Raw genomic sequence first — 23,314 nt, 5'->3', positions numbered from 1 at the left:
TTGACTGTTAATCAATCATCAGGAGGGTTTAGTCGCTTCACACGTCAACTCGTAAAAAAAGCCACATGACACGTCAAAATAGACAACACAACTCGTTTATTTTAAGTTAATTGACTACTCGCAAAATTAGTAATCTGACTGAAATTATCTTTTTAGTTTCCTTTCTCAAATCAAGTAAGATAAGCGCATTATACGATACCACTCGAGTCGAATGTAAGCGAAGTGGAGCAAGCATTCATATGTAACTGATAGATGCCTACATGATATATAGGCTGATATATAGGCTACATGCCTATTCAACCTACTGATACATAACTCAGCGAAATTTCAGTTTCATTAAATTGCGAATTTTCAGTTTCCTTAAATTTTATGAGTCGTCGAGTGTGGGGGTACTTTACAATCTTGGGTGGGGGTACTTTAACAAATTTTCAGGTTCCTTAAATTTTATGAGTCGTCGAGTATGGGGTGGGGGTACTTTAACAAATTAACTTAATTGGTCGCTCAGTATTCAACCAAATCAATCAGATGCAAAACAGATGATCATTTGAGACCCAACCTAGTCCTAACATATGGTTTTTTCTTACCTTAAAGAGTTATATCATCAATCAATTTTAACTTGCTAAAATATTTTTGTTAAGTAAAAGATTTTAGCTTAACCGTGCCTTGATAGTTTCAGACAGGCAAAGATCGTTTTCTGAGTTACAATTCGTAATCAGAGATCTCTTGTTTGAAAATTTTTACACATTCATCCGTAGAATGGCATGGAATGGTCCAACAAAGATCCAATAACAAAAATGAGGACAAAGAAGAGAACTCAACAGCAAATGCTAAGAACTAATTTACCATTCAATGCAAAATGCGAATCATCTTACGGTGTTGTGGGCGTCATACTTTCCAGGTCATATCTATCTACTATGTTGCGGTGTAATAATAAACAGAAGAAGCGTCCACTTCATAATGCAGTTACGGTTTAAATATAAAGCGAGTGCAAATTTCAATTTCTCGATTTTTGAACAAAAATGTGCAGAAAAGAAAATCTAGTTATAATCAGCAAGGTATTTCTTTTAGATTAAATCACCCAGTATATGCCACTAAACAGCTCAGGGCAGACCTAATGTTTCTAGGAGTAACTTCTCTGCAAGACGGATATACAAAACCACTGAAGCACAATACGCAATGACAACAGTTGGGAAACCGTTCCGAATACCACTGAACCCGGTTAAACAGTTCAAAATGAGTTCCACTCAACAACAGGAAACAACACTCATACAGCAGTGTCGAAAGAAAACAAGAGTTTGAATTTCGATTTACTGCTGCTGGATTAATCAAAAACAAAACGGTTGCGCTGTTGAGAGGTGCGATATACTCTGATAAGCTCAGCCAAAGGAGTTATTTTGTGACAAAATTCATACAAAAACTACTTAATACAAGACATAGCCAACAGACAGTTGGAAAATAATCAGGAACCCAAGTAAAAAGAATAAAAACTGAACTTTTGAAGCAGAAAAATACTGAGTACTAAAATTTTTGACACAAATCTCGACTTTCGAACTTCGAATAAAAAATAGATGCCCTAAGAACTCTTTGAAATTCTAGAACATTTTATGATTGGCATATGTTTGATGAAAATAACCCAATTTGAAAAAACTGGATCAATAAGTAAAGTTACTATTTCGCTGCGAAATCTGATAATTAAATTCCACTTTCGAAAATAGAAATCGATCATATTTATCGTGATCTTTACACTTGTTCTGTTCGACAGTGGAGCTTGCCTTCCTTCTAAAGAAATGAATTGAGCTTAAAAAAAGTCAAACCAAAAAAAAGTAAATTTGAGCCCGATTTAACTTTCGCTTGGAATTTGAGCCCGAGGTTTTTGTCGCTTGGAAAATTAACATATATTTACAAAACTATAAGGCAATAAAGTTTTTTGTTACCTTTAAACGCTTGCAGTTCGAGCTGGATAAAAAAATGCGAACGTTTTTTTTCAAGCTTGTGTCGTTTTTTCTGCGTGGGGTGTTAGAAAAATCTGAACGAAAAATAAAAACAAGGCATATTTCACTGTCATAGTAAAACAGGCAAATTGAAAAAGCAGTTTTTGTTTAAAAAATTACCAGAAAAACGAAAAAAAATTGGTTATTTTTTAATTTTCAAAATTTTTAAAATTTGTTTCTGGATTTTTTGATCTTTTCGATACATAATAGGATGCTAAAAACTAACTTAACTTGAATAAAACCAAACTTTCAGGGCTTAAATTAAGCATAAATAAGCAAATGTAAGCCTGCTCACTGGCTCGAATTTAGACGAAAAATCAAAAATTTCAAACCGGTTTTTGTCGACACTAGAAAAAATTTCGAATCACGACTGAAAGGGCTTTGATTTTAATATGGTATATCGGTGTCAGGACTATTTGCCCCAAGTCTATTGGCCCTGCAATAATTTTGCTCTTTCCCTCACCCCGCCCCCTTTTCCGGGTTACCCAGTATAGGGGGTTTTAGGGGCGAGGCAGTACCTGCGGTTTTCCGTTTCATTGATTTCAAACTAAATTTTTTTGACTTCTTCAAGTTTTGAACTCTTGACTTCTTGATTAAGAGTGTTGAGCACTATTAACTATGCTATAGGAGCTTACAAGAACTGCAATCAATCTTTTGAAATGTTAAACTCGACATGGAAATTGCATTGAAATTTTGCCGCTTTTATTTTGTTCATGCAAGCTTTGAACTCATTTTGATTCAGCACATGTTTTAATGATTCCGCATTTTGTTTCGAGCTTAATTGTTCAACAAAAATATCTTTCATCTTTATGTCGACATTATGTTCTACGAGGATATCTAAGAATCAGGGGCAAGTTTCATTTTTTATTATCTGGGACAAGATGGCATTGGACAAGTTGTCATCTGGGGCAAGTTGGAATCGGACAAGTTGGGCTGGGACAAGTTGACTTGGGGAAAAATGACATGTAACCGATAGATCACTCAACCCAGTTCGATGATTATTTGTTCTACCTGATATAACGTGGAAAATAAAGAAAAAAAACTAAAACAATACAAATTTCAATGGTCGGAAGAAAAAATGTCAAATTGTCCCCTCAAGATTTGACCCGCCGACCTTCAGTATTGAAGTTCAATGTTCAACTTAGCCACAGCATGCATGTTCATGTCGTTCAAACGCCACCCACCAAAAAACGGATAAAACTGATTTATTTTTCTAAAGCAACACGTAAAATTCAGCACTTTTGTTGAGCTCCAGTTTATGCAATATGGTTAGAATAAAAGAAATCGCAATAAAACACAGGCGTGATTGTATAATTATCAAAGAGCACAACTCCAGCTCCACGTGAAAATTTTATTTCAAGAGAGATATCAAAAACAAAGAAATGAGTGTAAAACGAAGTCACAAAACCTTCAGAAAAATATTTTAGGTCAAAACCTATTTTATAGAAAACCTTTTACAATCGGAGAATCTTTTGCCTGTTGAAAGTATCGAAAAAAAAACAGGTTTAAGGCGCAGATTGTCTAAGAGATTTCTTCAAAATAAACCCATCTTTAATGAGAAGTTATTTGGGAGTATCTAACCTTTAGAATCTAAATAATTTAGAGTCAAGGATCTTGTTAACTATCACCCCCATGGTACCTTGAAACGAATCCCCCAACCCCTGTAAAGAAAGAATTGAAGAATTCAGCAAACTTGATTTTTTTACCTTGTTTACTACCCCCTCCCCCAATAGGGATGTAATAGTTAACAAGATCCAGAGTCAATTTTGAAGGATTGGTAAAACATTCTACATCCGCAAAAAAAAAATCAAAAAGCAGAAGTTGCCCCCTCGTTGTCTTGATTAACTATTTATAGATGATGCTTTGTGAAACATACCTGGTTTTGTAATGAAGAAATTGACCGATTCACCAATTAGCGCAATGTACACAGCACATATAACCTCAGAGAAAATAAATTTAATCTTGTCAGAAAATACAGAGGCTCAAATTGTTGCGAAAATAAAATTGAGTGAACACGGCGATACTTTGTTTATAAAAAGAGCGGTGGCTCGGGGTTAAATACCGTGGTTATTTAACCACTATGTCTTCGGGCGCTCTCGGGGAAAATCAAACCAACTCCGGAACTATGACTAATTTTTCTGGGGACGTCACCAGTAACAAGTTCATCGGCGAAAATGCACTAACTTAATGCGAGCGATCAGAACAACGGAAAACAAACAATATACAAGACATTGGAACAGCCAAATTATTTAAAGTTGACCAGTTAAACCGAATAATTCACCATTTATGTAAATGCTTTTGAATCCCATAAACGAACGCACAAAAAAGGAATTCTCACCGAGCATGATTTGATGTTTCAACAAGAAGACTTTGATCAGCATTTTGTTCACCAACTATTCGTCATAATTGTCTCGAAGCGCTAGATAAAACCTAACTTTAAGAAGCAAACTTCGCTACTGGCAAATGCAGAATTAAAATGTGGCTATTCATCGTGCCAATAGTGAAATATGAAGACTAAATTGTTTCTCTCTCATCTCATTGAGGAAAGATGTTAACTTGGCGTGTTGGTCAGTGTTTGCAGAATTAAGGGTGAAGGTTTTCTGCAGTGTACAACCAAATTGAAGAACAACAACACATGACTTGGGTTTAGAGAGGAATGAATTTTTCCAAAATGCAACACTGAATACCATAAAAGCTCAGATCAGATTTTATTTAAGTTGTCAAATTTAATTGTTATGCAAAAGATTAGAAGGTACAAAAAGCACTAATCGCATTGCTTGCTAACCTTGACACCGTGGACCAAACGCTCCAGTTGGACCCTCGTAGGTCGACCAAACTTCCCTTCATCAGAATGCTGGAGGTTATTTCATCAGCTGAAGCTTTCTGAACCCCGCTGGAATGGGATCCCAAAAATGAACTCAGACCGCCCACTCCAGAATCTTCTGTCAAATCATTCACATTCGATATCTCACACAGATCCGCCACAGACTTCGAATGACGTCTGCTAATTGCACGTTCGAGTTTAACTTCGCTTCTGTCCAAACTTTCTCGAGTATTTTCCAGATCATGCTGAATAACTGTATGATTCTCAGACTCCGAAGAAGGCTTCTCCGCTCTGATGATATTTTCTGTCGACTTCGCAATTTTAGACCTCAGTGAATTGTCTCGTTTGCTTACAAACGACGTCCTTGACCGTTGTGATTGAGAAGCCCGAAGCGAGTCATTCTGCTTTCTCAGAAATCGATTTCTCGCGATTTGGAACTGGGTCTGGGCCGATCCTGCCAAGTGTTCATCAGCATCATCCTCTGTCGTTATGTCAATTTGAGGTATCTCTCCCCCGTCGGAAACATCTCGACCGTTCCCACTATCTAGACTACTATCGTTTACATGTCGAGTCGGGATTGTATTGATAGTTTTACTCCTTCGCGAACCAGTCGGGGAATTTTGTTTTTCGTTGAAATCTCCGAATCTGGAATTGGATATCGGATTCCAAGATGCTAGCGCCATTTTTGAAGATTCTGCCAGTACCGTTCTTTCGATCGAGATCTGCGAACCAGGTATATGGCTCACGTTTTGTAAGATCCTATTTGATCGTGAATTTGTTGGTTGTTTATTTTCTGAATCTACCGATGTCTCACCGTAGTCAATATCATCCAAATCATCCAAAGCTAAAGACCTGCCAAACAAAATTCTTTAGTATGTAATATACTAAATAGAAACTGTCTATTTGACGTAACAAATAATAAATGTTCTCTATTTGGTAAATTTTCAGCAGTTATGCTGAATATGCATGTGAAAACACCGGCCGATAAAATTAATCACAGTTGGTAAAAAATGTTTGATCAAGTTTTATTTTCACGACTAGACTAAAACTGTAGTGGCTTCCAACAGCAAAATTTTCTTCTCACTTTTATTAACAATTTCATTTATGCAGATCAAATTCAAATAATGAGGTTACAATACGCTATCAATGAGAATCAAGGTCAACCTTGAATGCTCATCCAATTATGAGAAAGTAGTAAGCAAGATACCTGTTCGTCAAAGATACACCACGAGTTCATAATCTTAATCTCTAAATCCAGGCTGTGACTTAATACAAAACCTGAATGTATTGCACTTAGCTATCTATTAGATTTAAGAGATAGCCAGTGAGAAATAAGTGAGGTTGTTATTGTTAATAGGTTGTTATAAGAGTTGCTCACATTCTCAGCTTCTTGTTGAAATCCTCAGAAGATCGGTCTTGGTCGGTTCTTCTAATGCATGCCATATTCACATCCTAAAATATAGCAAACGATTGACCTGGTTTTAATATCCCGTAAATCCTATTTTTTCAATCTGTACAATACAACTAAGACATTTAACCTGCTAAATCGAACCAACAACAACGAAACTATTAGTTCCATAATTGAATAGCTTGCCTCAACTAATGATTTGCTAATTGCAATTATAATTACATATCAATTACGCTAACCTCCAAAGATGATGATTCGATGAATGATAGGCCTCCATTGGAGTCCTGGTCACCCGAGAGGAGCCGCGACTTGTTTGGTCCGATCGAAGATATGAGTGATTCATTGGTCACGTGGCTGTCGTTTAATCCTTTTACTCCACCTCTCACCGCTCTCTCAACCATATTGGGCTGGGGATCCGACCGATTACCGAAGCGAACTTTCACCGTCTCCTCTGAAGCTTCCTTCAGTTTCGACGGATCTGAGAGAAACCTAGTTTGATATGGCGGTTTATCCGACACCGAATTACATCCCGAATTAGCTACAGTTCCAGCATTTCGAGACAAAAAGTAATTCCTTCGATTGTAGAAGTACTGGTTATTGTGCGACGTTGATGATATTCCAGCTTGAGCTTGTACTATCTGCTCCAAATCCTGCCCCGGAAGTTCCATTTCACCCGGTAAAGGTGTCGACGATAGAAAAGGTTGTGGGATCCTCTTTCGACCACCTGGCACTTCTGATGGCTCATTAGCATTTATAGAAAAGACTTTTTGATCACACGATTGTGAGACATTTATACGCTTAGAATCCTGGTCAATACCTGTCGGCGAATCGTCGCAATGAGAAACGCTTTTCGATTGAAACTTTTCACCTCGTTCGCTGTATGCGTTTGTCACTTTTCGATCCAATTTTTGCTCAAATTTAGTTTGCTCACTTTTCGGATCATCAGGTGAATCAGAACAGAATTCGGTTTCCGAGCTTCGTCTTGTAAAGTGGAGGAGCGACTCACTTCCTCGTCTCGCGTACAGTGATTTCTCTGGAGGTAAACTCGGCAACGGTTTGTGGAATGGCGAGTAATCTGACTTTTTCGGAAGGCTGCTCCTTGCTGTTTCACTCGGACTCGTTTTCGAGAAGTTCAAAGGGTCGACAACAATTACTTTCTTAGTAACAGGCAGCTGGGAAATTTTAGTCGATGAAGGTTCAACTTGATCAGACGTGTTTGTTAAAGATGGCGGATTTAAAGTACTTAGGTTATTGATTTTTTGTTCGGGATATACAAGATTGGATGCATAGTTGGCAATGTTGATGGACCTGGAAGACTCTCGCGCTGGAATTGGCGGCGGAAGGCTCGGATCTGGAAGCGAATCCAAAAATGCTTTTTCTGATTTTGATTTATCATTTTGTTTGGAAGCACCGGTAGTTGATATGTAGTAGTTGTTATTGGCTTTGTCCAGATCACAGTTTCGTGTTGTAATAATGGGATCGGGTCGGATCCAGGAATCATTGAGCTCTTCGCTGACTTTGAGGTTGTTATCAATTCTTGTTTTGAGGGACAAATCGGTTGAATAATCGCGCTCTTTCAAAGTAGCTAAAAAGAGCTTGGATAAAAACAAAGAAAACATGAAAACCTTAGACATTTTGGCAATATGTTAATAAAAATCATTTCAGTCGCCAAATTGTGAGCAGTAAAAACAACTGTTTAAACTCATTACCAACTAATTCCGAGCCGAAATAATTTATTTTGCTGAAAACCAAACAAAAAAAGTCAACAGATAGTTTTAACGACCAATTTGTCCGTGTTTCAAAGACAAATTTTCTGGAGGAAATTTTCATAAAATTACCCTAATTCAATAGTGGAAATTAATTTTCAGTATTTCCAACAGAGTACTAAACCTAGATGTAGCTCCCTTTTTTTAAATTGGGTTAATTAATGAAAAATTTATTCAAATCTTCTTTTTAAAACTCGGAAAAATCAGTCGTTTTAACTGAGTTCCAAAGAAAAAATTTTTTAGACACAGAGGCGAAGCAGAGCTTCGCACCACTTGCTATACAACACAATCATACAAAGCAGTAGTCGAAAAAAAAGAAAAAAAATGGTGAACCAAATCTTTCGCAAGTCTCGATGAAGGACAGCTAGTGCACAGCTAAAGTTGGAGGTACGGGCTTGATATTTTTTGAATTTGTACTGATGCGTGACGAAACGCGTAATTTCAAAAATTGGACCTGCCCAAAACCTTAGTTGTTTTTTTAAAATAAGTAAAAGGGGTGAAATTTTACCAAAGACACAACTTTTCTCTTACAAAAACTAAGGAGTAACCACTTCTGCAGGAAAAATTTGCGCATCCGCTTTTGTCGATTGAAATTTTCATCTCAGATTTATAGGGTAAATTTTAAGAAAATTCAAACGACTTCAAGCGAATTCCATAACTTTTTTCTGCTAAAGGCAGGCCGTGGCCGGTAAAGACGAGAAGAATTTCAAAATCGGGTTTCTCGATTGAACACTGAGCATTGACACGGTAATTTTCGAGTGGAGTCCAAAAGTTTTCAAAAAAAACGGTCAAAATTCCAAAACTTTTACTGTTTTGAAGGCCATAACTTTTTTCTAAACGAAACTGGGCGTAGCAAATTATAAATGTAAGCTTACCACTACCTGTTGTGTTGATTAAACTTATGATATCAGATTTGTCAGGATAGTTATGGAGAAAAGTCCAAAATCGGTCAACAAATCAGAAAGTTGACCATTCCGAGAAGAACAACTTTTTATTTAGAAAAAACATGGCAGAGCCGCTTTTGCAGATGAGATTCACCCAACCTGTATTTCGGTTGAACCCAAAAAAAAAAACAGGTTTGACAGATTAGTTTGCGAAAAGTTTCAAAAAACGGTCAAAAAACCAAAATTTTGACTTTATCTTGGGTCATCGCTTTTTTCAGTTGAAAAAAAGTGGGCGTAGCCGCTTCTGCAAAAAAGCTACTATCAATCCGTTCTTTGGATTCAACCCAAAATCTCAGATATGGGGGGTATTAATTAGGAGTAATAGAAAAAAAACGCTCAAAAAATGGACTTTTCGGAGGACGATAACTTTTTGTGTGTGGCCACTAATACAGGGGAGCTTTCTACTACCCGTTATCTCCATTGAACCCACAACCTCAGGTTTAAGAGGTTAGTTTCCGAGGAAAAGAAAAAACCAAAAATATCGGTCAAATAATCCCCCAGACTTTGTGGAAGACTATAGACAAAGACTGTAGACAAAGAATGTAGGCGGTCTTTCTATGGATATCCTTTTTTGAAAATTGCTAGGAAGGTTTTGGAGAAAAAAACACTTTTTTTTGGAAAAAGTGATAAAATTTTCCAAAGCGTCTCAAAATAAATTAAAAACGTAGCCAACTGACAGTGGGAAAAGAGTAATGAACGCAATGACACTGAATTGTTTTTTCTTCCCAAATCATCAACTTTTGAATTTCAAAGATAAAAACTGATGCCATAAAGCTCTTTGAATTTATAGAACAATTTATGATGGACACTTTTTTGTTATAACTGACCCAATGATTTGAAAAAACTGGATCAATAGGTAAAACTTTTATTTCGCTGAGAAATCTGATAATTAATTTCCATTTTCGAAAATAGAATTCGGTCACAACAAAAGAAATGCACTGAACTTAAAAATAAATCTCAAGTCAAACCGCGAAAAATCAAAATTGAGCGTGAACAAATTTTAAGACTTTTCCTGAAAAAAAAATTAGCAAGACCTATATAAGAGTACTCACTACGTTCATTACTCTTAAAAATCAATCCCAAACATTTTCATAATACCCGTGTTAATCAAACCAGAATTCTAGGCAAACATGCCCATCAAGACTTTAAATTCAATTTCGCAACTGAAAAAAAAACTTATGAAGCGGAAACAAGGCCGGCAACTGGTTAAATTAGTTGTTAACCCGAAAAACGTCTACATTCCGATTTGATAACGCTTGCTAATCGCAAGCGCTAAAAAAAATAAAATTAACCCAAATTAAGAATTTTGGAGCAACATCTAGATTTTATATTCTGTTGGGGATACCGAAAACAAATTCCACTATTAAAACTAAAAGTCAGACCTGTAACTTTTTGCAGATATTTCACTATTAGAGAACGTATGCAAATAATTAGGCATAGAAAACTGATAAAAAATCTATACAACTTTTTTCAACAGGAAACAACTATGACCCATTTTTTTAAAACACAGTTATCATTCGAGAAAACTCATTCTACAGAAAAATTCATGGATCTCTAGTACCTACACCGTTGCAAAAAAGAATCAAATAGTATTCCAACTTTAAAACATTGCCAACCTGACGCTTTTTGAATCTCGAAGACAAAATTAAATAAGGTCAGAGCTCTTTGCGAATCGTCTATGATTTGAAACATCAAAAAACACTAACCAAATTAGAGAAAACTGGGCTTAAGTATTTTCTTTTTATCTGCTGACTGACAAACCCTGAAATGCGTTTATTCAAGCTCCTGCTCTTAAAAGTTGGCGACAAAACTAAACGAACATAGCGCATGCTACATATAGAGGCCAATCGGAGCTTCACACCATTTGCGATACAGCACAAACATAAAAAAGTCCAAAAGAAAGAAAAATGTTTAAAAAACTAGGCGAAACAAAAATTTCGTTTGTCTAGTCTCGATGAAACATAACTAGGGGCCCAGCTAAAGCTGGAGGTAGTTCTTTGAAACTTTTTAAATTCGTTTTACTGAAGCGGCATCAAATGAGTTATTTGGTAATTTCAAAAATAGGACATTGCCCAGAACCTCAGTTGTTTCTCTACTAAAATAAGGAGAGTAAAATTTTTTTTGAGATATTGGAATTTTCCCCACGAACGTAACATCTGTAGGAAAAATGCTCGCAACCGGTTCTTTCGATTGAACTTTTCATTTCAGATTTGATAGCGTAGTTTTTAAGAAATGTCAAAAATTTTCTAAAAAACGGTCAAAAAAATGCAGTTCAAAACTTCACGTTCCGAAATCATAACTTTTTTCTGGTAAAAATCAATCGAGGCCACTCCAGTAGATATAATTCCCAAAGCCAGCAACAGAAAAAACCTAACATCGACTTTCGGAAAAAACAGATGTCCTTAAAGCTCTTTGAATTTTGAGAACTTTTTATGATTGACGCTTTTTGATATATTCGACTCAATTGGAAAAAAAGGATCAATATCTTAAATTTTTATTCTGCTGGAAAATCTAAAAATTAAAAAGGAAAACACTTTCGAAATTAGAAATCGATCACGTTTTTTGTGACCGTAGTACTTTTGCTGTTCGATAGTGGAGTTTGACTTTCGTTCAACAGAGGAAATGAACTGACCGTCAAAAGAAATGAAAATCAAACCGCAAAAAAATTAATGTAACTTTTTCCTTCAACAAAAAATCATCGAGACCTATAAAAGACCCTTCACTACGTTCATTGAGTTATAATAAACTAATTAACAACTGTAACTCAATCCAGTTTTTTGCGCCATTTGCACTTTTGATAGTGGAGAGTGATCATTGCCGTTCATTATTTGTAGAAAAAATCAAAAGACAAACCATGAGTAAAAACTGAGAAAGAATATATTTGAATTTATCCATTAACAGAAGGCACAGACAAAACCAGAGCAAACTTGGCCTTCCTTTTAGCTAATGAATTTGTTTTGAACTGAAAAAATTCAAAAGTCAAACTGCAAAAAATGAAATTTGAACCTGATCCCGAAAAAAATAAATAGCCAACAGAAAGTTGGAAAATGGTCAATGGAAGGAAACAGGAAAAAATTGAGTTGTTTTTTGTAAAAAAAAAAAAATTTCAACTTTCCTATTTCAAATTCAAAAATATATGGCCTTAAGGCTCTTTGATTTTTTAGAAAAATTAACAATTGAAACTTTTATGAGAAAATTGATTCAATTTGAGAAAACTGGATTAATAGGTAATTTTTTGCTGGGAAATCGGACCTTTAAATTCCATTTTTGAAATTATTTCCAAAAAAGATCATCACGACCTATATAAGAGTTTGAACTGCGTTCATCGTATCATAATAACGCCAAATTTATGCTGGTTTTATAGCCGCATTCAATTTTATGTAACAAAAATTAATCGTAACTTATGCCCGAATCTTAGTTTCCGACTCTCCTCCAACAGATTTCTCCGATTCCATTGCTTTTTGCTATTAAAGTCAGATCATTATTTATTTGTAGTTCAATCTAATTTGTAGAGCATGCAATTTTATGCTGTCTTTTGGACTAGCCGTCGTGTTTGGAAATTTTCTTTGATGTGTCTGATTAATGGAACGGAAGAAAAAAATGCAGTCAGTCATAACCATGAAGCTCATGAGCTGTCATCTTGATCATACTGCAGTTAAATCAATGACTAATAGAAAAAATGGAAGCAAAGAAGTTATTTGACCATAATCAATTGCGACAGTTGCTATCAAAGCAAACAATTTCCAAAACTATAATATTGAGCTTCTTGCCTTTTTCAAACAAATCGAGATGCACAAAGTTCTGGCTTTTCCTACTGTTATTTTGTGGATTTGCATCTGAAGGATATACTCCCCGAAATCAAAACATGAGCTCAGCACGATAACACAAAAATTTGAGCACTAATAGAAATAACCATGATCAAGTTTTTTTTCACCATGATCAAGTTTTATTTGATTATTGATGAACTTGAAGGTTTGCCCCCTCATTTTGGTATTATAGCTGGTTGATTTTTTTGACGGTAACTCTCTTCTCCTCTGGCGAGAAAGGAAAAGGTGATTTTTTCTTAATAACTACACTTATTGACGCTAATTTATATTTCCATATCTGGTTTCCATATCGCAGAACACAGACGCATTCTAATTCATATTTTAACACACGAGCAATCGGAGCGAATATCAAAAGTAAAACTAACCAAAATTTTTCAAAGAACTGTGCTGATACCGAAAACAAACTTCTTCATATACTTGGTTTCACTAGATTACTTCTTGATACGAAATGTAATAATACCGTATTACCGACGGATAATACCTTATGTCAAAATCCCACTTATCGACATTTTAGAAACAAGGAACGCATTGCTATAACTCGCGTCAGTTGTGAATTACAGAGAAGGGAGAGTTACTTACTTAATAAATTGCTGGCATTATTGATATGGTTAAGTTTGGCAACTGCCCTTGTGTTCCGCGACCACACGCCATTTTGCGTCAGCTCCGCCACTGCATTCATACTGCTCCTCCTTGTTGGTGGCATAGGAGCACGAGGTCCACAATTCAAATCCCGGTCGGAAATTTTTTCTGTTTCTACAAACTTAGGGTCACCATAAGAGCTCACGCTAGCACCATTTTCGATATAATTAGATTTCTGAATAATAGTTTTTGAATAGTTTTGGTTTGGTCGCTGAAACTCTTGGTCTTCAAATTGGGTAAAGGTTTCGTAACTTCGACTTTTCTCTAAATTTCGCTTTGATTGCGATTGCTGGAATAAACTTGAAGGCGAGTCACTTTTTACAATAACTGATCTTCGTTTAAGATAATCTTCTGGCACTAAAATTTGATGCGGCGATTTTGAATCAAAGACTCTACATGTGGGTAGAACATCGGAAGATCCTGCGCTTTTCTGGACAATCTCTAGTGAGTAGCCCAAACTGTGGCGCCTCGGATAAACACTATAGGCCGGAGCCATGAATTCATCGTCATATTCATCTTCACTTGAAGATGAACTGTGATTTTCTTCCACTTTTTCAATAGCCTGTCTTTGCTTTTTATCGGTGAACGAATACTTCAGCGCTGATTGCAGAGGCGGTTCGTAAGCACTCCTCGATCTAACGTGGTATTTCTGCTGGTCTATTTCTAATCGATCGCCAATCGACGTTTTAGCGTCGCTTTTCAAGTCTGAGGAATTGTTCTTGGTCGGTGCCACTGAGTGCCTCCATTGTGGGGAATTACTCGGGCGTAACATATCGCCTGCTGCAACAATCGACTTTTGTTCTGTTGTTGTCAGACTAGATATTCTTCCCTGAGTCAATTTATTCTTATACATATCAGGCTTGTTATGTCTTCCGTTCACGCGATTATTTCCAACCGGGTAATCTTCATGAGGATTTTCGTCTTCTTGGCTACAAAAAAGGTCCTCGATATTATTTTCATTCACAGTGTAAATGCCATCGTAGCTTTTACGTCGAAAATAATCAATGATTGACCCAAAAAAATGGTAAGGTCCGCTTAATAAATCCGTCATTACTGCGCGAATCACGGTTTTATGTATTCATTATATTATGATATAACTAAATAGTAATCTCTCAAATTTTTCATTCGATAGAAATTTGTTCTCAACTAAAACAGCTACGATTGTAAAAGCTCATTTGGGCCGATATAGTAATCGAGTTAAAATAAAAGCCGTAAAGTTAAATTGACATAGTTAACAGCTGTGCTCAAACAGTCTTGGTACGAAAATTGGTATTTAGTAGTCCAGTTCGCCCAATCCAACGGGCTGTTGGACCAATTCAGCTATTTGTATAAAATAATTAGAAGCAGCAATTATCTCTCGTCAGAATCATGAAAGCATCAAAACTATCCTTTCATTGTTCTGACCATTTTCGAAGACAACGACGGAATATTTGTGCCCAAGGTGATTTTTTTCTCCAAACAAATATCGACTTTTTAACTAGCAATTTTGAAACGGAACTTTTTTATATCACTCAGAAGGTATTGCTGTCCTGTGCTGAAATTTAAAAAGATATTTCACCTGTGGTTAATTTTCTTTAAGTTATATGGGTTTCAAAATTGCTAATTTGGGCGTCAGCTGAGATTTAATTCGTCTTAGAAATCGTTTCAATTAAATTGATGCGAGCTATTTGATCTATTTAAAATTTCGCTATAAGCTAAATAAATAAATTTTACTTTACAAAGCGTGTGTGAGGGTGATTTAAAAAAAACTGAATTTGAATTGAATTTTTGTTAAATGTCACCCATTTTTTAAAAGCGAACACTACTCCAAAGACCTTAAAGAGCAATCGGGACATTCAAGTCTTCGCCCTGATACGAGCAGTCTCGTTTTTATTAACAATTAAAGGCCAGAAAATGCTATCTCAAACCCAAGCGACAATCAATAATACCAACGGGCCTCGAACCACTGACAAAATTTTGACCAAACGGCAAGTGATATTTAAGTGGTCAAACTAAACTGGTTCAAATGACGTTTGAAGTTGACTTACAGAGTGTTCAGGTCGCCAGCCGATCTACTCTGCCTCATATGAGCTCCAAATGCATTTTGCTCTTGAGCCCTTCGACGAGAGTTCACTCCAGTGACCGAGTGTTTAAACCCCACACGGAGATTGGCACTGTTTGATGACGCAGAAAAGACACTATTCTGCTGCTCACTTTGCAGACATTCTTCCACGAGGTTCGATCTATTCGGGAACCTAAAGTGTAAACTCTTAAGTTCCGCTTTTTGATGATTTATCACGAATAAAATAAAATAAGTTCCTCGTTCCGCCCACTTGACGAAGTGAAAACGAACTATGGCGTACAGTGTGTTTTCCTTTCTCGAAGAAAGCTCGTAGCGGGGTCAAAAGTGTCATCATATAAAAGCCAATTTATCTGTATCGAGAAAAATTGGTCTGATTTTTCAGTTTTTAAGATTAACATGACACTTATTTTCCTTGTGACAAAAAAAAGATTGAACAACCAATTCATTTATTCTGCAATTTTAAATTAATTTAGCTATTATTATTTCTCATTTGACAGATAAGCACGCTACTTGATCGCCCTTCACTAGAAAAAAAAAACATATATTTAAGCGTGCAATATTTATTCCTAAATTCAGTTTTTGGATTTTTTACTCTAATCATTATGGTCGGAACATTCTATGCAACTTCCACAGCAAGCCTTACACAATTGTACAATCTGCAAACCTAAATGTTTTTTAAAGAAATTTTTTAAAGTAATGCGCTAATCAGAGATGGTTTATCGAAAAACAATATTGCCTGGTTGTTCATTATGTAAACGTGTAAAACCTCAGCGAGTGGATGGAATCTTGAAGTGGCCATAAACTTCTTAAAATGTACCTGGGACGAAAGAGGTCGGTATTAAGAGCACGTGAATTCGCCAGGTTGCTATAGTAAATGATTATCAGCAAGAGATACAATGAAAACATTACATCAAAGTTGACAGTTGTCAGATTTCATCAATTGAATTAATATGATACTGCAAACTACTTTCCCATTTACACTACTAATACTGTTTGACTTTTGGTTGATGATATCAAAACTAACCTTCCGTTTACCATTCAACTTCAAATTCGTTCTGGAAAAAAAACATTTAAACAGAAGCGAAATTGCACTTCGCAATCACAAGCGATAAAAAGGCAAAATTAGCCCTAAAAGGGTAAAAGTAATAATAAAAAATTCTGATATGCACCGGAATCGAACTCCCAACCTCGAGATACAGAGTATCACGTCCCAGCGCCATCGGCGCTTGATAAGCGTTAAACACTAGCCACTAATAAATCGCATACCAGGATATAATGCTAATTGAAGACAAGTAAACCAGATATAATGCTAATGCAGCAAAAATAAACCAGATATTATGCCATTGCTGCGAAAGAGCCACCATATCAATGAGCAATTCAATTTAAGGAAAAAATTGACTCAGTAATATGCGACAACGCTCACTAGTAGAAATAAGGAAACGTTGAAAAACAAAAAATAAATTTTTGATATGTTCCAGAATCGAGCTCACGACCTCGTGATTAAGAATCCCACCTCGTCGCATCTTCCCGACGGTCACTTAACAATATTCAATAACTAGCACCAATAAAGCAGATACATCAGCGGTTGTTTAATTGTTTTAATTCTGGAGCTAGAAGTGGCCTTTACAGTCTTGCTGTTCAATAATGGATGTTGAATTCCTTTTTAAAAAAATAAACTGAACTTTGAAAGAAATCAAAAGACAAACCCTAAGATCAAAATTGAGCTTGAACAAATTTTCATTAAAAAACAGCCAATTTCAGTATGAAAGTATGAGCTCATCGGAACAGTCAATTTTTGTATGGAAGTTAGGTGGTATACTATCAGGTCTACGTGGCTTTGTGTTATCCAATTCCTCTAGGCAAATATTGATTTTCAGTTTTGATATGTCGAAATTTTCGACCAGAGGGTTTATGCAAGAGATAGACGCTAATGAGTTTACTTTTGACACCTATATAAGAGTATTCACTACGTTAGTGATTCATAAAAAAACTTTACGCGGTATTTTACAGTGCCAGGAGTGCAAGAGGTCCTAGATAACTGACCTGACCACAGTTAAGTGCAGCACACCAGTGGAGTGTTGAATCAAACGCACAGCTGCTTTTCTCTCTCTACACTGCTCCCCATTAACTGCTTCTATTATGTCACCCGCCTCGAGTCCACTTATATGCGCCTTCTCAGTCTCGTTCACCTGAAACAGGAAGAAGAAAAATTATGCAACCAGTTTATTGATGTACAATGAAAAAAAAACATTAAAAACGTAAAATTACAACTGCATAAATTGTGTTTCCACATTTTATTCACACGCAGCGGTCACGTGTAATTTGCTGACTAAGCAATTTCTTTTCTTTAACCGCCTTATCTTCAATTAGTCTACAATTATACAAATAGCGTAAGGTTTGTTGTACCACGGTCCTTTTTTCAATGAAAAGATGGACCGCAAAAAAAAACTTTTGGGGGTCGCGACAATAATGGTTTTTTGTATATTTTGTCGTATATCGTTTAAAGCAGCTGAAACATTCATTAGCCACCCGACTGTTTGACCATGTGATTTTTTTGTTAGATTTTTCTTTTAAAAAGCCACATGCCAAAATTGTGGTTTCAAAATTTTCTTAAGTAGCTTATGATTTTGCAACATCGTCGATTTTTCTTAAAATGACACCAAACTATTGATTTGAAAAACAACTGTACACAGAGGCAAAGCTGTGCTTCGAAAATACTAGCAAGAGCACGACAAAAAGCAGCTTTAAAAAGTGCATTAAGAAAAGTAGAAATAAGCCTCGATTAGCAAAAACTCGGCTGAGATTCGAATCTGCGACCTTGAGATTAAGAGTCACACTCACTCAGCCACGGACGCTTAATAGTAGATAAAAGATTAAACACTAGTCACATTAAAGCAGAGAACAGATGCTATGCAATTATCAATGCTACAGTGAAATTTCCAAATAAGTGAACACTTTCACTTGCGATTTAGGTAAGAAAAAAGGTTCTTAAAAAGACACTAAGCTAAAGCTAGAGCCATCAGATTTAAACCATATCAGATATTTAGCTAAACATAATAATGCAATTGAAATGCAAATATGAAAAAAGGGGGCTAGGAAATTAGACGTGACCAACAAAACGAATTTAGACGTTAAATTGTTTATGCAAAACTAGCATTTTAGACGAAAGCAAAGAGCTAACAAAACTTATTGCTTAAAACAAGTTTTCATAATTACAAAAATGGTATATGATCCCATTGCATATCAAAATATTCATTACAATTGATTTATAAAACGTTAATCTCAGTATTTTAAAATATTTTGGAATGCATAAATTATAAAATTCTGGCATGTGAAAAAAGCGGAATATGAGAAATGCGGCATATGAAAAAACGATTTGCATTTAAGAAAGCTCCAACGAAATTTATTTTTAATTGTAGTCAGTAAACAAATTTCAGACACGAACAATACAATTACGTCTAATTTCCTATATTTGTAATTTTGCATCGACATCTAAATTCGTTTTTGTTGGTCTTGTCTAATTTGCTTATCGTCTAATTTCCTAGGCTCCATGAAATACGTATTTATTTATAAAGCCTGGCAAGCGAGCCAGTAGCTGATTTATTACCTTTATCACACTTCAAATTTGTTTTATGAGCACTCCAAAAAGAACAGGTGTTCATTTACCTGCAGTGCAGCTAACTATGTGATCAACACTTCAAGTACTAAGCAAGACTGTTTTTTTTTTAAATCTTTCATGAACTTTTGCGCGAAAAAGAATAATTTCAATAAAATTCAGCAAGTCAATGAAATGAATTTGAATCGATTCAGAAGTGAAGATTACAATAGCTTTCAAAATGAAACGGAGGAAGCAAAGTTTATGCTTTTGAGCGGGTTCTTGTAATTTCCGCAGTATTTTGGCTACAAAATTGCATTACTGTTAAAGCTTTTAATATTCAAACCTTTTCAGTTCACAGCTTTCCAAGGCAAAAAAAAAGATGCAAACAAAATTATTCACCTTAGTTTCTTAACTGCTAGAGGTGTTTGAGAAGAAAAACAAAGTTCGAAAAGCTTTGAAATCCGGGTTTCACCAATTTAAATTATCATTAATTTTTACTCCAAGATCTTTAACTTCAGAAACACTTTTCAGCTCCTTGTCTTAAAAGCAGAAACTGGCAACAATTCCATTTTTCTGTTTCCTTGAACTAAGAACTCAATAAACGAATACTAATGACAATAAACGAAAACAGAATGAATTAATGACAAATCTGAATACTGCAATTCAGCAAGTTTTCAAATCTACTCATAGAACCTAAAAAAACATATCACCAAAAAGATTTTTTGAACTTTCAAAATCTTTAAGACCCTTTAACAAAGCTTCGGTAGACAAACTTAAAACATAGTCAAGAGACAGTTGGAAAAGAGTCAAAAAACCTAAGAAAACAGAAAAAAACTGACTCTTTATGATAGACCTATTCTTGAAAAACAAGCTCAATTTGAGAAAACTGAATTAAACGACGGATTTTTTTCCGCTGGGAAATTTACATGCATTCCCTCATCGAAACTAGTTGTTCGTGTTTTTTCGCGCGATTTAAACTTGAAGAGTGCAATTTACCAATCTTCAGTAGATGAATTTGAATTGAACTCAACAAAAGACTTAGATATATAAATGCATTCAAAAATACTCTGAAGGAACTCAAGACAAAAATCCTCAGAACCTATATTAGAAACTTAATTAATTTCATCGACTCTTGACCAGGAAAATCCATTCATCACATTACGATTCCCAGAAACTATTAAGGCGCTATCCAGTTATCATACCGTCCCTTTAGTGTCCCCTTTGGTTCAATGCTGATTTGAAGATATCTTAAATTGAGCTGCAATATTTAAATCGAGTCACAACGAGTTCTTTGAGAAAAATGTTTTACTTTAATAACGTTTGATTATAGCCAATTACGATACAACATAGCCAAGAGACAGTTGGAAAAAAGTTTTAAAAAAATGCAAGGAAAACGAAAAAAAATTGGCTTTTAAAATTTTGAACTTACGAATAAAAAAATAAAATATATATGGACACATTCTTGAAACCTACTTAATTTTGAGCAAACTGGATTATTAGGCAAAAATTCTTTCCGCTGGGAAATCTATTTTCATTCCACTATCGAAACTAGGGATCATTCACGTTTCTTCGACTTGAAGAGTGCCACTTATTTATCTTTCAGTTGATGAAATTAAATTGAATTCACAAGGTGCAAATACAGAAGTGGATTTAGGGGAGGGGGCGGACGTCCCCCTCCCTCAGGGATTCGACTCCCTGCCAACCCAAACTTTTTAAGAAACCATTTTTGGCCGACCGACCCTAAAAATTTTTTAAAGGCGCCAATATATACTAATTTTGAAGGGGGGAGCGGGCATAAAAAAATGCATAAAAACGTCTTTTTTGGCGTTTTAGAAAAAGTCGCCTGCGGCGCAGAAAATTTGGTCACTCCAGGCCGAGAAAAATTTCATAAAACCGAGAAAAATTTCAACATTTTTTGAAAATCCGCCCCAGCTCCCTCGAGAAATTCCTAGATCCGCGCCTGTGCATATACATAAATGCATTCAAAAACACTCTGAAAAAGCTCAAAAAAATTACTAAGACTTACATTAGTCTTAATTACCTTCATCGACTCTTGATCACGTTCATCATCTGCGTAAAAAACAAATAGAATCAATTACAAAAGCATAACCAACAGAAAGCTGCAAAAGAGTCAATGAGCCCAAGTAAACTGAAAGAACACTGACTTGTTTTTTTCATAAAAACATTTCGGACTCCAATGGAAGAAAATAGATGGCCTTAAAGCTCTTTCAAATTCTACAATTAATGATTGACACTTTTTTGACCAAATTAACCCAATTTGATAAAACTGGATCAGTGAGTAAATTTATTACTTTATTGAGATACCTGAAAATTAAATTCTTACATCGAAAGTAGAATTCAATCACGTTTTTCGTGGCCTTGACACTTCCGATGTTTGATAAAGGAGTTTGCCTTCCTTAACAAATAGGAAGAAAACTGAATATTTAAGGAGGAAATACACCCGAATACAAAGTTTCTACCCATTTTCAATGTTCAGAGCAATAACGGGTTTTATGGCTGAATTGTTGTATTTAAAAATGTTTGCAATGGAATACAGTTAGTATTCTGGACAAGATGCCGCAAAAACCTTTAGAGCATTTTAATTGCTTTCCAGTTTTCCTATTTTTAATGTGCTTTTAATTTGTACAATTTTGCTATTTTTTAGTTACTGATGATGACATAATGTCGAAAACGTTTTACCATTGATGTTTTTTCGCAGAGATCATTTTCAAATCGTTGAATATATGATTCAATAACAAAAGTCGGTTATCCACAAACAGCTTTAGATCTTTTAGGTCTTTCACAATTTCTACCCGAAGATTCAGAGAAAACTCTAGCTCCTTATTGCAGTAAATTTCAGAAGCAATTGATAATTTTTGTCTTTTCACAATTCAATGATTCAATGATGCCATTTGTTGCGGCGGATAAATCCTAAATTATTTGCCTATTCAATCTGAAAAAAAAACATGCTTTGTCAATAAAAAAGACAAAAAAAACGAACCAGAAAAAAAATTTATGCATTTAAAAAGCGATATATGAGCCGGCGGAAATCAAGACGAATGATCAATAACGCTCAAGTTTTTTTTACTTGTGAATGAAAATATGACATAAAATGTGTTTTAAGTTCGAGATGCAATTCTTTTTACAAATGATAGGCCAACAATTTTTTCAAATCGATAACTTTTCGATTTTGCAAGAAACAGGTGCTGGCCGGATTTGTAGTACCGGGTAAGAATGAATGCAGAGGCTATTGGAATGAGCTATCAACGTTTAATTAGACTAAGAATTACCTTAGTCACGATGAGTGATGGAAACCCTGTCAGTCCACCGTTCAGGGTAAAACCCCATGGTTTGTCACCATAAATTGTAATTTCTTTCTTCTCAAATGTCCCAGGAGCATGTTTCCGCGTTCTCGCAATTTCAACGCTATCGTTTCGAAAGATTTCAGAGGGATCCATTTTAGACATGACCATTGTCAACTTATAATGCGATTTTAAACCATCTTTATCGAACTTTATTTCGTCTCCTAACTTGAGAATGAACTGATCATATCCACCACTAGTTTGAATTAGTCAACTATTCTAAAAATTGTATGAATGAATGCGCATAGCAGCAAAGCCTTGATTAATCAGATCGAAAGTTGATGATATATTGACTAATAACTATTAAACGGCGTCGGAACTACAAAAAAAACTATGGAACCTTCTCGCATAACCGAAATCCCAATTCAGTTAATAGCTCAATCGACTGCCACAAAGCTAATTACATTGAAACAAAAAGATCATATTACTAACACTCCTTATGTTGCTATCGCAGGCGGAGCAAAAAGCAGAATGGTCTAGATCCAAGAGCAGTAATACCAAAAAATATTCACTTTAATAAGCTAATCGGTAAAACACGTATTAGAATTGCCAATTTTACCCAAGAAACAATTATATTCTGAATAAATTGATCAATTTTTTTTTTTGAAATTCAATTTAAAAAGCTTGACAAAATTACTGTTAAATGTATAAATTATTCATTTCTTAGGTAGTACTGTTGATTCTAATAATTGTTTTAATCGATTAGTCTGTACAGATTAAAACTTGTCGGCTTCTCTGCTCTTACTCCCACTTCCTGCTCCTAGACTATTCTGCTCATTGACTGGCCACCCAAAAACATCATGGTAACGGAAATTACGGCACTAGTCCTTCATCTTTTCACCTCGCTGTCGCAATCAGCAGCTAGGACTTACATGCTGAGTTTTAAAAACTCG

The 23,314-nt window shown here is 35.4% G+C and overlaps 1 protein-coding gene across 2 annotated transcripts in view; it reads right to left on the bottom strand.

Annotated features, from left to right (window-relative positions):
- The window catches only part of LOC134845465 (uncharacterized), a 28,434-nt gene extending 5,797 nt beyond the window's left edge, over window positions 1-22,637 (bottom strand). Inside the window, exons 1-7 of one of the 2 annotated variants that reach the window (XM_063862354.1) lie at window positions 22,350-22,637; window positions 17,505-17,650; window positions 15,427-15,633; window positions 13,340-14,328; window positions 6,463-7,808; window positions 6,194-6,267; window positions 4,777-5,667 (exon numbers count right to left, since the gene is read on the bottom strand). In XM_063862354.1, coding sequence (XP_063718424.1) covers window positions 4,777-5,667; window positions 6,194-6,267; window positions 6,463-7,808; window positions 13,340-14,328; window positions 15,427-15,633; window positions 17,505-17,650; window positions 22,350-22,532 — 3,836 coding nt within the window. In that variant the 5' untranslated portion in view covers window positions 22,533-22,637. Of the gene's footprint in view, window positions 1-4,776; window positions 5,668-6,193; window positions 6,268-6,462; window positions 7,809-13,339; window positions 14,329-15,426; window positions 15,634-16,485; window positions 16,517-17,504; window positions 17,651-22,349 lie in introns of those variants that run through there. The other variant, XM_063862355.1, reaches the window with a different exon arrangement.
- Between the last annotated feature and the right edge of the window lie 677 nt (window positions 22,638-23,314).

Source organism: Symsagittifera roscoffensis, chromosome 5, assembly GCF_963678635.1.
Source record: "Symsagittifera roscoffensis chromosome 5, txSymRosc1.1, whole genome shotgun sequence".
Lineage (NCBI taxonomy): Eukaryota > Metazoa > Xenacoelomorpha > Acoela > Convolutidae > Symsagittifera > Symsagittifera roscoffensis.
This window is presented reverse-complemented; position numbering and strand designations above follow the sequence as displayed.